This window comes from Polypterus senegalus, chromosome 5 (genome assembly GCF_016835505.1).
Source record: "Polypterus senegalus isolate Bchr_013 chromosome 5, ASM1683550v1, whole genome shotgun sequence".
Classification (NCBI taxonomy): domain Eukaryota; kingdom Metazoa; phylum Chordata; class Cladistia; order Polypteriformes; family Polypteridae; genus Polypterus; species Polypterus senegalus.
The window spans coordinates 68351150-68365731 of NC_053158.1; the positions used below are offsets into that span (position 1 = coordinate 68351150).

The 14582-nt window shown below is 39.6% G+C and overlaps 1 protein-coding gene across 4 annotated transcripts in view; it reads left to right on the plus strand.

The window, feature by feature from the left end:
* The window catches only part of LOC120530341 (piezo-type mechanosensitive ion channel component 2), a 559538-nt gene that overhangs the window by 385826 nt on the left and 159130 nt on the right, over positions 1–14582 (plus strand). For all 4 annotated transcript variants that reach the window (XM_039754759.1, XM_039754756.1, XM_039754758.1 and 1 more), the window contains exon 7: positions 5354–5567. In XM_039754759.1, coding sequence (XP_039610693.1) covers positions 5354–5567 — 214 coding nt within the window. The remainder of the gene's footprint in view (positions 1–5353; positions 5568–14582) is intronic.

Consider the following 14582-nt stretch of genomic DNA (forward strand, 5'->3'; position numbering starts at 1 on the left):
TCTGACAGCTTCTTTTTTATTTCGGCACTGTGCGACATTGTGAACTTGAGCTTTCGAGTTTCTCCGACACTCTTTGTCACTCGATCAACTTCCTTTTTGTTGTTTATACCACTGTTTAAACCAACAGATAGTACGTTTTTCTTTGCCTCCACTTGGTATTTGCTGAATTTCTTCTATTTTCCCCCCATGCTTTTGCCATTGCCTTTTCACAGAACGCTGAGCTTAAGGGCTATTCATATTGGTTTGCATATTCAAAGAGGCGTAATTCTGGGAGGAGACGGTGCGGGACAGCAGGCATGTGTACGTGAGTTTCTTTTCACGCTCACCGGGATTTATGTAGTGGAAGAACGTGGAAGTGGGCGAACTTACAGATTTATGCATGTGGATTTTTTTGTGTATAACCACATTTCCGCTTTTGTCCGCACGCCATGTTTTAGTGTGAATTCTACGCACAGCGTTTGCATGAGGCCCCAGAAGAAAACATGTCAAGTTAAAGAAAGAGATCTGTGGGAGGATCTCTAAATTTGAATGTGAGGTACTGGCAGGCAAAAAGGCTGCAATTACAGCAGTGAGTGAAGTGAAGGGTCACATGTGTGTGACATTTGGTGAGGCCATGAAAAATGACTTTCACACTTTAAGGGTAGGTGGAACATTGCTCAGGCTGTACCCAGAAAGGGTAAAATAATTGTTGCCCTCAGCTAGTAATATCATGAAGAGATGGGGGGAGCACTTCATTGGCAACGTCATTGGGTGGAATAGTTCTGACCTGAAATGCTGAAAACATTGGATTTTGTTGGATGTATCCATTTTCATGGAACATGAGGACAGTGCTTTGGGACTAGTGGACTGGAATGTTTGTTACCATTTTAAAAAGTGAGGCAAATAAGTTATTCTCTGATTACAAGGATATCGCACTCCTCAGCCTCCCTGGGATAACCTACAGTATGTTGTATAAGGTCATGATATTCTTCCAGAAAAGTGTGGCTTGTTCTCAGTAAGTAAAGGTAAGCAGCTGTGTCAGGTGCCTTATTGTATCATTGATGAGTTGGGAGATAGGTAATTGTGAGATTGACCAAAGAATTGGTGTTACAGCAACAGTTCAGTGAACTTTGTAACATAGTTTGATTGTCAATGGGGAGTTAAAGTCTACTTAACCATCCTTATCTCTGGTCTTGAGCTGTCGGTAGTACCAGAAAGAATGAGAGGACAAGTATAGGGGTTCAAAATGAGGTTTCTATCCAGGGTCTCAGTATTAGGGTAGAGAGATCAAAACTAATGATATATACTGCAATTAAACAGTTGTTTTTCAAGACTTAAAAGAGCCAGTTGAGGTAATTTTCACATCTAGCTAAGATGGGTTTCTCATGCTGGAGGAGTATTCTAGACTGTTTGGTCCCACAAGTGCAAGTGGTTAGTCCATCAGTGATTTTTTCCAATGATTAACGGAATGCCCCACATCTTTGTTATTGCTAGAAACATTTACATAGTCCAAATTATGTTTTGTCATCCAATCTGGTGGTCCTCCTATGGTGTGTTTCTTTTAGATTCCGTTTTCTTTACTACACTGAGCTCCTTTCCGAACAAATAAGCTTCTATCACATTGATTAAACAGAGTCTAAGGCCTTCTTGACACAATCTTGCAGCAGCAGTGCAAGTGCTCCACAATTATGTTGATCTGGCCCTTTTGGCATATTATTTTTTATAGTGAATCCAAAAAGTTTCCCCATAAAGGCTGTTGCCATTATTCTTACCAAATCATTTGCTTTCCTGGCCAAGCTTCCTTACCATATCATGCAAACTGGACCACTAAGTTTGAATGTAAATATATTCTATCACTGAATGTGGATTGCAATGTATTTTCTAAAAATTTTCTTAGTGTTTATCAATCCATTTTATTTATCCATCTATGCTGAATTCAGTTGAGGATCTTCAGCCTGGTTAAGAAGGGCACTGCTTACATTATTTTTGTTTACATAAATAAGTTAATTTCCAATATGAACATAATGCATCCTGATAAATACTAGACAATATCATGACACATGGATTTCTTTCTTCTCTTTATGTAAAGGCTACCTATCTTACCTAACTTAAAATGAAGTAAGGTGGGTAACCTGCCGTAATACAGCATGTAATATACAAAAAACTGAAGAAATTAAAGGGTGACATGTATTTTACGTGAAGTGCTCTTTTCTTTACTGTTATCATAATCTGTGAAAGTGTTTCTGCTTATTGAATTCACTGTATTCTTTGACACTATTAAAAATAGCACTCATGCTGAAGTGTCTGAAGGAATATTTTTAACTTACTGAAACATGCTGGTCCTCAAAGTACTCCAGCTTTTCTTTTGTTACATTCATTGATTTGTGGCGAATCCAGTTTTCTGCAGCATTTCTTTCTTATGGTGTACCTCAAGATTTGATGCTTAGTCCATGTGTGTTGTGGCCTGCAAGGGACACACAGCTTCCAAACCCAACACAGACAGTGCACACAGCACACTTTTCTTCCTTCTTTTCTTTCTCATCCTTCCACCTAAACTACTCCTGGCAAGCTTTGTCCTCTTCCTGGCAAACTTCGTCCTCTTCCTACCCTTTCCAGAGTAGTGACAGCTGGCTCCTTTAATGGAACCCCCAGAAGTGTTCCAGGTGTCCGGTGATCTCCTTCTGGCAGCACTTCTGAGCGGCTTTCCCGCCATGAAAGGCTCTGTCAATCCCACACCTACCCCAGCGACATTCACAGAACCCAACAGGGCTGCAGCAAACTCCAGCTCCCAGTGTGCCCTGTGGGAATCCATGGAACCGCTGCAACGCAGGATGGCTGCCCTCTAGCATACCAGGGGATATAATGTCCTGAGCCCTCTCTCCCCCCTGTCCTTCCATCACATAGGGGTCCTGTCCACCACAGTGTTCAATAATAAATGTTGTTTTTTTAGAGTGCCTGCTTTGTGAATGTGACCATATATTCTGCTTATAAGAAAACAGTATGTGTATTAACCATATATATGTTTATCCCCTGTCTCAGTAACATTATTGCCTGGATGATTACTAAAAAACTGAAGAGCACTAGAAAAGCTGAACTGTGTCTTGTGATATCTACATCTTAATTCAAGACTTTTAATACTTACTCAAAAAATTCTACTTCATCTCCTACTACTGAATAAAATTAACTCTGCATGTTCTTCTGGGTCATAATTGAAATGGTTTGATTCCTCAATATAAAATTGTCAAAAACAGGTGAAGAGACCCCAAAATTAGCCTGACCAAGACTTTACTGAGTGTGTCTCAGTACTCCTGGTAGCCAGGCCCCAGATTCAAAAGGTAGGCTTTCTTGTCTGCACAGACATTAAATGAGGGACAGGCTTTGAAAGTTTAAAAGACAATCAGAATAATCTAAATGCTCCTCAAGGGGGAAGACAGATGTAAGCCTTTTGGCTTGAAGGATAAACCAAAACAATGTTGCTTTAAATTTAAAAAAATATATATTAAGCACTTAAAAAATGAGGATGTAGGAAAAATAAATGAAATAATGCAAAGCAGTTTGTCTTAATGGAATCCCAAGACCAGTCCATAATTCAGAAACCAAAATCTAAAGCAAAATTTACTCTAACCTAGAAAATCTAAAAAGTATGTAATAATATTAATTCACACTCCTCAGCCCAAATGTAAATGATGAGTGTGGCCCTTCTCCTCTTGGGGTTCTACCCTGTGAAATACAAGGAACATAGTCAAAAGCACAAATACACAATACATAAATATTAAATAATATTTTAACAAAATAATATTAATAAAAATTACAAAATTAAAAAGAACCTATGACAAAAAAATCAGATATAACAAATTAGAACAAACCTAAGCCAGGCAACGAATCCTGGCTGAAATATAACAGACATCACTGGGAGTTTTGAATGTTATGTCTTGGGCATGGTCATAATTAATGTGTTTCATCTGTAAATATTAAAACATAGTCTAACAATACCTGTCCTCTTTAATTGTGGAAAATCTCCTGCCTTGATTATCTCTCAGTTGTATTGTCACAAATGATTATTTGAAGTACTTCTAAAAGGATTGAAATTGGTTTAGAATGCTGTACAGCAGGTTGTAAATGTAGCTTCAGCAAAAACCAGTAAGAACATAGTTCCTCAAATAGCTTGACAGCTTTGACATTCAGTCTAAGCTAATTTGCAAACCTAAGGCTCTGACCTACAAAACCTAAAATCCAAAATAATAGACTTCCTGTGATTATTGCTTTCTCTTAAATTAATCTGTCATACAGATAAGATCTTCATAATGCCATTTTTATTATAGCAAAGCTCTGATAAGCAAATCCTAGCCAGCACTCATTTAGCTTTTGTGGATCACTTTGTGGAACACTGTCTCTCTTGCTCCCTCTCTTTCTCCCTGAATATGTGGAAGGGTCTCATCATTGTTATTACTCAATTCATGCACCAAAACCCTTTTCTCTTTTCTGTTTTAGATAAGTCATGTCTACATTAATTTTATTTTGTGGTTTTTCAGTAACTGCCATATACATTCTGATTTGGTGAGGACGGGTATGTGAATAAATGCACCTTTCAGACATGTTTAAAATATATTGTATACTTTTGAATAGTGCTTTTTAATAGCATCTAGTAAAGTGGCCAATATGTTTAGTTCTAAATCAGTAAGAAAAGCAAGTGAAGTGTGACACAACCCAATGTTAAGATAGTGACTGGACAGAAAACCAGAAGATACTGAAAACCATAAAAACCTTGGTTGTTTAAGATCACTAATAAAGTGCATTATTGAAATTTGTGAAAATAGTTTAAAACATCTAAGAGGAAGTTCTAAACAAGTTTTCAAAATACACAAAATATTAAAACAATTTTTTTTTTTTTATCAAGGGAGTTTTACAAATAATCACAAACTTATAAATAAATGGTTTATTGTGACTTTTGGTCTAGTTTTTCATTACATACACATATATATCTCAGCAATATCCAAAATTGAACGGTGTGAGTTTTGCTCTCCAGTATTAATCGAAAGTGTTTCATTAAAGTAATGATCTGCTGAGTTGCTGTTAGCAGTACTATTTATGAGCCCAGATGGCCTAAAATCATGAAATACTACTGGTATAAATGTTTTCTGGTTCTAAATCAAATTAGATTCAAAATCTATCAAGGAATTGTTTCCTTTTTTTAATTTTTTGGAGAACGTTTTAGCACTACCATGCATATAGCTATTGCAAAAAATGATTTACTTTGAGGATGTTTTATTACTTAAAATGATATATTTTAACCATGCGTTCAAGTACTTAAAAAAAAACTAAATTCAGCACAGCATGCCTTCTATCAATTAATCATTTCTTCTTTTTGTTTCAGGTATCATGTTACCATCTTTGACCTCAGCTGTATATTTCTTTGTATTTTTGGGGTTGTGTACATGGTGGTCTTTCTGTCGAACATTTGACCCGCTGATATTCAGCTGCCTTTGTGTTTTAATGGCTATATTCAGTGCAGGGCACTTGATTGGACTCTATTTGTACCAGTTTCAGTTCTTTCAGGAGCTTGTTCCACCTAGAGACTACTATGCAAGGTAAGTGAGATTTTGCTAATGGTGTAATTTTACGTTTTAAATCTTACAGACATTACATGAATATCTATCAGTGTTAAGACTTGGTGGTTTACATGTATAGGGTTTTACTTATAGGAGTGACTAGCATGCCATAGAAGATGCTGTATTGTGTTCAAACAGTGCTTATTCTAATAATGTGACTTGGCTATCTGCAGTAACAAGGAGTGCTTCTTTTAAAATGAGTTACAGTGGAACCTCGGGTCACGAATGTCTCTGAACACATACAAATCGGGTTACGACCAAAAAGTTTGCCAAACTTTTTCATCTGTTCACGACCACACACTTGGGTGACAAGCAAGCTAGTTTCCCCTCTGTGTTCAGTCTCTCCCTGTACTGTACATTGTTCTCGGTGCATCATGCAGAGGGACTCTCCCTCAAAACAGTAACCTCCTCTCAACCCAGCTTCCACCTGTGGTATAGTAGGTCCACAGCTCCCGTCAAAAGGCCAGTTTTAATAAATAATCACCGCACTCGCGGCTTAGCAAGGGGGCATGGTGGTGTGTTGCCAAAGCGGTTCCTGAGGAGTTTGTGATGTGGGCGTTTCTCACCTAAGTGCACAGGTGAGAAGCGGTCCGCATCCTTAATTGTTCCCAGGAGCTGCTAATTGCCACGACTACCACGTCCTCTTCATAAATAGAAGTACGAGTCGGCTAAAGGGAAAAAGACGAGAACAGGAAAGAACGGGAGGTTGTAGGAGAAGGCAGGAAGTATGAGGAGAAAGCCAGTGCAGGAGAGAGAGAGAGAGAAAGAGAGCAAGAGCAAGTGAGCAAGCATGAGAGAGAGAGAGCGAGCACAGGCTCGCATGCAGCTGAGAGGAAGCGAGTGAGAGAGAGAGAGAAAGAGCGAGCGAGCGAGCGCAAGCTCGCGTGCAGCTGAGCAGGGAGCCTGGGTGTTTGTCTCAGTATTATTCAATGTTTTTACATTTAGTTTACTATTACACTGTGCATTCTATGGTATAAGCAACTATTTTTGTGCTTAAACATCTTTAGAGAAAATATATTTACATACAGTTTGTACGGTCTGGAATGGATTAATTGTATTTACATACAGTCCTTTGGGGGAAATTACTTCAGGTCACGACCAGAGATTTGGAATGAATTACGGTCGTGACCCAAGGTTCCACTGTACTTTTGAATGAAATACACTTAGTGCACATTTAAAATATCCATAATGCCTTATGTATTGCAATCTTTTCATGCCAGGAGTGGCATTTGTGCCCTCATAGTTCCTGGGATGCATAGAGCAAATTTACTTGTATACAATCACATAATGAAAAAAAATATTCATCTGTAGTACAGTTAAAGTGTATTCAAATAAATTACTGTTCATATGTTTTTTTTTTAAATCAGCTTAGTAGAAAGTAGAATCTCTACTTACAGTTTGCTTATTATTTAAAGATTGGAATATGGAGCAACAAAAAGAATTGTGGCTAACATTTCTCTGAGTCACCAGCCATAGTGTTTCCCAGAGGATGGATTTTCTCATATCACTGTAGTATTTATCAAGAAAAGAGATATATTAATTTATAATTATTATAAAGTTAGTCAAAGTAGTGATACCCTTATTACCACGGGATAATACCATCAGGGCAGGGGTCACATAAGGTCCCCTTGTGGTAACAGAAGCTCTTTGAGGCTCATCAGGCTACAATGGAGTAATGTGTCTTAACAAGTGTACAGGGAAAGACTAACAATCTGCCCGGCCATATCCAGTATGCATATGCACTGAGGCCATCTCAGCAGTAACAACTTTTGCTGGTATGACTAGTTGCTGCTATACGACATGAAAGATTGATGGTAGCAACGAAGTCCCTGGAAGTTCTAATATCAGGGTATCTAGAAGCAATCTGGGGCACAGTATAAAACAACCTTTTTCTCTTGGTCTGGTGAGCTTAGAGATGGGAATTGGCTAGTAATAAGGACTCTGCTGGTCAGAGGAAGGAAAGCCATAGTGTTTGAAGATTAGCAGGGAGAACACCAGTGACAGAATATTCAGGGGTTACTGCTGTTTAGCTAAGCCCAGAGGGCAGAGGTGTTTATTATTTTTCTTTTTTGTTGTACTTTGTTGTTCCCTTGTGTTATTTATTCAGCATGATCTTAATAAAACCCTTTTTGTCATTTTAAACTCCTGTGTTGGTGTTTTGGGTATGGGGAATACTCGAGAGTGTCCCTGTAGTTCATATATAAATACATTCACATGCAAGTCAATTTATTAGGTATAAATTCTTATAGTTCTTAGTTAGTGATAGCATAGTTTGCTTTTTAGAATAGACTTGCTGGTCTTAAGAGTTTGTGTCTTTGTTCAATTCACTGAAAGCATGGACAAGTGTAATGATTCAAACAGCTTTGAATATACTGTAGTATGACAGATTGCACAGATGGTATCACAGAATTGTATAACAGTATAAGGAACAATAACCTTGCTGGGGTTTTGTGCATGACAGTGTTATTGTTTATAAAAAATGTGCCAACATTAGAAAAGCATCCTGTCAACAAAAGACCTGTGGTTAGACAGAGACTGTTAACAAATGGGTCTGACAGAGGGCAAAACAAACTGAGCACACAATCAGTCTAATAGTTGAGTACAACAATGGTACTGAGAAAGGCTTATCAGAAAGCACTTATTTTTTGTATCTTCACATGAGCTTCAGAGGAGTTTGGGTAGTGAAAATTATCAAAGTATATTTATCTGGGCCACAGAAAGAACATTTACCTCAGGTAATGAAGGACTGAAAATATACCTCATTTCAAGGTGATTCAGAATGAGAGTAGCATGGTATCCAAATTTAAAGAATTGATTCAAGGGAAGTAAGACGTTCTCTCCATAAAAAGCTGTAAGTGCCATTAAAAAAACTGAGAGGTAAGAGTTTCAATATGTAAGTTCAAAATCAGAAATGTAAAGCAATGGACAAGCTTTTATAATTGGTACATGTTAATACTCACAGAAACCTGCTGTTTTTTTCTTTTATTTCATTTTAATTTATTGAAAGTTTAAATGAGGGGTTGTGACAGTTCCACATCTTAAAAATACAATTGACAATGGTAAATATTATGTGGCATACTGTACTAAGCATCAGCTCAAGGTCCTTACCAACAAATGAAATCAGTATAATGAAAGAGAAACAGTAAACATCGGAACAAACTGCAATTCTGTGGAAACAAAAATGAAAAACAAAACATTTACCAAAATATTATTAAACAACCAGACCGTCTCAAATAATTGTGTGTTTAGATTGTGGCCTGCAGGGAGCACTCCAGCTCCCCAAACACCAACTGAGCCTTGTGGGATGAGCATCCCATCTCACAAAATTTGTCTGTTCCAGAAGGCATTGTCACTGTCAGCCACTCCATGGCTCTGCCCTGAAATACACGCTGTGCAGGTCTTGCCTTATGGCATTCTTTCTTGCTATGGACGGGTAGTGTCTCCAGCCATGGCCTGGCTGGCGGAATTCATAGAACGGCCGCCCCCTGTCTGGAGCTTGCATCAGGCAACTATGAAAGCAGAACAAGAATTCCTGGTTTTTCTCATGCTCAGCTGGTGGAGGGCCCTCTGATGCACTTTAGCACATTGGATCCTGCACTGTTTTGTTAGGAGACCCAGTCTTTTTTTCATGGATCTCCTTTCTGCTCTGGCGTACAGCTACAGTCTGAGTCTCTCATCGGGATAAACAGAGATCCTATGCTGTCTGTACCCCTATAGACATGTGTGTGTCTGCCACCAGTTTGGTAGGGGGCTGGACAACCCAGCTGTTGGCACCAACAAGCCACTCTGTCTTGTCCAGCCCTTGGTCTTTCTTTCCCACCAACAGGTGGTCAGTCATCACACTCTTGTCCACTAGCAGAATCCTGTCTACTTGACTCCCTTTTGAACAGCCCAAGGATAATTTGTTTCTAGCTCTACAGTACCGGAGTTACTCACCTGTACCATCACATCTACCATTAATGAGAGTCCTGCGCCAAGCTTCCTCAAACAGTCCATGCACCATCTTCAGGGGTACCTCGGCCATCCTCTTCAATGCCTCAATTGCCTTCTTTAAAAGGCCAAAGGTCTGTAAAAGAGTACATAAGGAATGGAGCAGGCTTTTCAGTTCCCGTACATCAACAACAGAGTAATTTGGACAGTCCCTACCTGGCAGCTGTGAGCCATTGAGCCTGTGTGTCTCTGAGCATGGTCCTTTGGGTGCCTTGCAAGCTTTGAAAGGCCATCCATCTGTCCAGACTGCCCCACCTCTACCAATTTACTGGGGGGATTCTGGCACATTTTTTCCCAAGCCCTTACCTACTGCGGTGAAGGTTGTTGAATAATTCATATTAGAATCCTGGGGTATATCAGCCCTGGGCCCAGTAAATACCTCAAATCAAGCCCTGCTGTCTGGTGATCGTCTCCTCTGACCAGCCCATGTTGGTTTTACAACCCCAGAATACCTGGACCTTCTCTTTCCCATCAGGGCTACAACATGTTTTTTGTGTGTGCTGCCACGGTGCGTGCAGATGCCTTGCCGTGTCGGGGTTTGCCACATATATTAAAATGTAGGTTCCTGACTCGCAGTCATCCAGGAATCCTGTCGATTACACCACGTGACTTATGGGGGTCGCTCCAACAATGTTTCCCACCATCCAGCACAGTACAACAAGCACAAAATAGTAAAGTCTTTGCTTCTTTTTCTTCATTCTCTCTCTCTCTCTCTCTCTCTGCCTCTGTCCACCTCCACTCCCCCTTCATCAAGCTTTGTCACCTTCCTCCCGAGTCTGGCTCCTGGACCTGTGATAGCTGGCTGCTTTTATGTAATCCCTGGAAGTAGGTAAAGTGGGGGCCCAAACAGAGCTCAGGAGATCCTACAGCGCCCCATGGCACCACCTCTGGAACCCAACACCAAACTCCAATTCCCAATATGTCCAAATGTCTGTTGATGGCATTTTCATTTGATAGCCAAGATTTAGCCAGCTCTCTGGCACTTTTAGTACTGGCCTTAAATCTTAAAGAATTGAAACACGTATACATGAACATCGCAACGCCGTCAGAAGACAGGACTCACAATCACTGATCTATACGCATACTAAATCAACAGGACATACATTTAACTGGGACAATGTACAAGTAAGATTTAAGGCCAATACTGAAAGTGCCAGAGAGCTGGCTGAATCTTGGCTATCAAACGAGAACGCCATCAACAGACATTTGGACATAAACCCAGCATATGCAAACTTAAGAAGAACATGTTCATAATAAACAAAACTTTACAACCGATATCCCCCCTCCTGATCACAGTGACTTAGCCTCCCCCACCTGACACGTAATTTTTGCTATATATTGCATTGATTCTTATAAGTCTAAGCATTAACCTCTGATGAAGGCCCCTGGCAGGGGCTGAAAGCTCAGGAATAAAAACTACTTTATGATACATGATTCATTTTTTTTAACACAATCCCTTCATTTCAGGGGCTCAAAAGTAATTGGACAATTGACTCAAAGGCTATTTCATGGACAGGTGTGGGCAAGTCCGTCATTATGTCATTATCAATTAAGCAGATAAAAGGCGTGGAGTTGATTTGAGGTGTGGTGCTTGCATGTGGAAAATTTTGCTGTGAACAGACAACATGCGGTCAATGGTGCTCTCCATGCAGGTGAAAGAAGCCATCCTTAAGCTGCGAAAACAGAAAAAATCCATCCGAGAAATTGCTACAATATGATGAGTGGCAAAATCTACAGTTTGGTACATCCTGAGAAAGAAAGCAAGCACTGGTGAACTCGGCAACACAAAAAGACCTGAACGTCCACAGAAGACAACAGTGGTAGATGATTGCAGAAACATTTCCATAGTGAAGAGAAACCCGTTCACAACAGCCAACCAAGTGAACAAGCGGGTAGGCGTATCGATATCCAAGTCTACCATAAAGAGAAGACTGAATGAAAGTAAATACAGAGGGCAAGGTGCAAGGTGCAAGCCACTCATAAGCCTCAAGAATAGAAAGCCTAGATTGGACTTTGCTAAGAAACATCTCAAAAAGCCAGGACAGTTCTGGAAAAACATTCTTTGGACAGATGAAATCAAGATCAACCTCTACCAGAATGATGGCTAGATAAAAGTATGGAGAAGGTATGGAACAGCTCATTATCCAAAGCATACCACATCATCTGTAAAACACGGTTTAGGCAGTGTGATGGCTTGGGCGTGCATGGCTGCCAGTAGCACTGGGACATTAGTATTTATTGATGATGTGACACAGGACAGAAGCAGCCAAATGAAATCTGAGGTGTTCAGAGACATACTGTCTGCTCAAATCCAGCTAAATGCAGTCAAATTGATTGGGCGGCGTTTCATGATACAGATGGACAATGACCCAAAACATACAGCCAAAGCAACCCAGGAGTTTATTAAAGCAAAGAAGTGGAAAATTCTTGAATGGCCAAGTCAGTCACCTGATCTTAACCCAACTCGGCATGCATTTTACTTGTTGAAGACTAAACTTCGGACAGAAAGGCCCACAAACAAACAGCAACTGAAAGCCGCTGCAGTAAAGGCCTGGCAGAGCATTAAAAAGGAGGAAACCCAGCATCTGGTGATGTCCATGAGTTCAAGACTTCAGGCTGGCATTGCCAGCAAAGGGTTTTCAACCAGGTATTAGAAATGAACATTTTATTTCCAGTTATTTAATTTGTCCAATTACTTTTGAGTCCCTGAAATAAAAGGATTGTGTTAAAAAATACTTTAGTTGCCTCACATTTATATGCTATCTTTTTGTTCAACCCACTGAATTAAAGCTGAAAGTCAACTTCAACTGCATCTGAGTTGTTTCATTTAAAATTCATTGTGGTAATGTACAGAACCAAAATTAGAAATATTTATGGATCTAACTGTATATATATATATATATATATATATATATATATATATATATATATATATATATATATACACACAGGTATATATATTGTCAGGGATGCCAGGGGCCATGACCCGGCCGGGGCGCCAGGAGGGACGGAAGAGGGTCAGAGCCCTGCCTGGATCACGTGGGGTTTGCCTTCCGGGTTGCTTTGGGGGCCACGGGTCAAGGGCATGGAAGCCCTTCCCTGTAGGAGCCCGTGGTCACCGCCAGGAGGCGCCCCAATGCCTTGGGGACTTGTTTCCCCAGCACTCCCGCCACACCAGGAAGTGCTGGGGAAGACTTTGAGGATGCCGGAGAGCAGCCGGGAGGACAGCCGACACTTCCGCACGCTGGGGCGTGGTCAGAGAAGGAATGCGGGAACACCAGGTGCTCATCCGGGTCGTCTATAAAAGGGGCCGTCTCCATTCATTCGGAGCTGGAGTCGGGTGGAAGTAGGACGAAGCAAGAGGAGTGTGGAGGCGGCCCGAAGAAAGGCATTGTGGCCAGGATTTTGAGGACTATTTGGGGTTTGTGCACGTGACTGGGTCTGTGTGACCAATGAACTGGGGTCTTAGTGACCTATTATTGTAAATATTCTGTAAATAAACGTGTGGTGGTTTGACAACAACATGTCCGCCTGTCTGTGCCCGGGTGCCGTTCACAATATATATATATATATACAAAAAATAAGCTTGCAAAGGAATATTATTATTGTTATTTGATTTACTATTATTTGTTTCACATCTATATCATATCTATGTGGAAAATAATGAGGAAAACTGTTAACATTTGACTGGTTTTCTCAGTGTATTGTATTTGAATACTCCATGTTATTTAAAATCTATTCCACTGTATTTTATAAAGTCACTAGTAGTTCTAAAGAAAAGCTTTTTTTTAATTTTTGTAATTCCTTTTTGTACTTATGATTAGTAAATGCATCCATTATTAATTTGACTATAAATGGAACCCTATATGTGATGTTCTGAAAAACAGACCTTCGGTTATTTTTAAATCATGACGGTACAGTTATTCAAGGTCTTTTCATGACTGAAATAATTCATGCCTTAATCCAGCAGTTCTGACTCCAGGTGCATTATTTTGTTAATACTGAGGCAGATGAAACACAATTATCATGGAAACTCTAAAGTGTTTTCCTTTTCAGGACCTCTTGTTCTATTTTTGAAGCCATCAATATTATATACTCCATCTGACCTACAGATACTGCACCTCGTGTATTATCTAATAGTAAAAACTGACTAGGCAATGATGCGAAAAGAAGTAAGCATTAAGAAATTAAATGAATGTGAAGACATGAAGACAAATGGGTTGCATAAAAATAATTGGAGCCTATCAACACCAACTTCCTAACAATACTGTGCCTTTATCTAAATGAACAGTCAATGGAGATTTTTGTAAAATTAAAATTTTACTGGTGATAACTCCAAGGAAAGTTTAGACATGTAAATCTCAAATGTACTAAAAGACTGTGTAATTTATTGTTCCATGTAAATGTTAGACCTTTTGACATGCTGAAATAATAGGCTTTAGATATTAGGGAATATCATTACCTGGAATGTATTACAGATGCAATTTGATAATCTTGAGTGAACAAAATGTTTCTAAATTTGTATCTTAAATATTTTAAATAAGGTCAGTTTCAGCTCAATTCAGTAGCACATCAAAGATTCTTCTTTCAAATTGGAATTAACTCTCCTCTTCTTAAATGCTTTGCTAGTGCTCTGATGCTAACTGCTCCAAGTCTGCAGGCAGTCAGCTCTACCTCACTGCTAGTACAGAAAAAGAACTTTTGATGGCCCACATTCCCCATGTGGGGGCTTATTACAGATTAAACAAATATGGGAACTAATGAATGTGGTATGTCTTAATTTGCAATAAAGCTTGCAGTAGTGGGATAACTACTGCATTTGTCTTGCAGCAGAGCTAAGATGTAACTTGCAATTATGCCATTTGTGATCGTGCTAACTAAGTGGGAAAGTAAACATGGATGCCTCAATGCTGTTCCAGGAACTAATCCTATGTAATAGTTTTATAGTCTGGATCAAAGGAGAAACGAAGAGCAAGAAAAGCACAAAACATAGATTGACTTGTC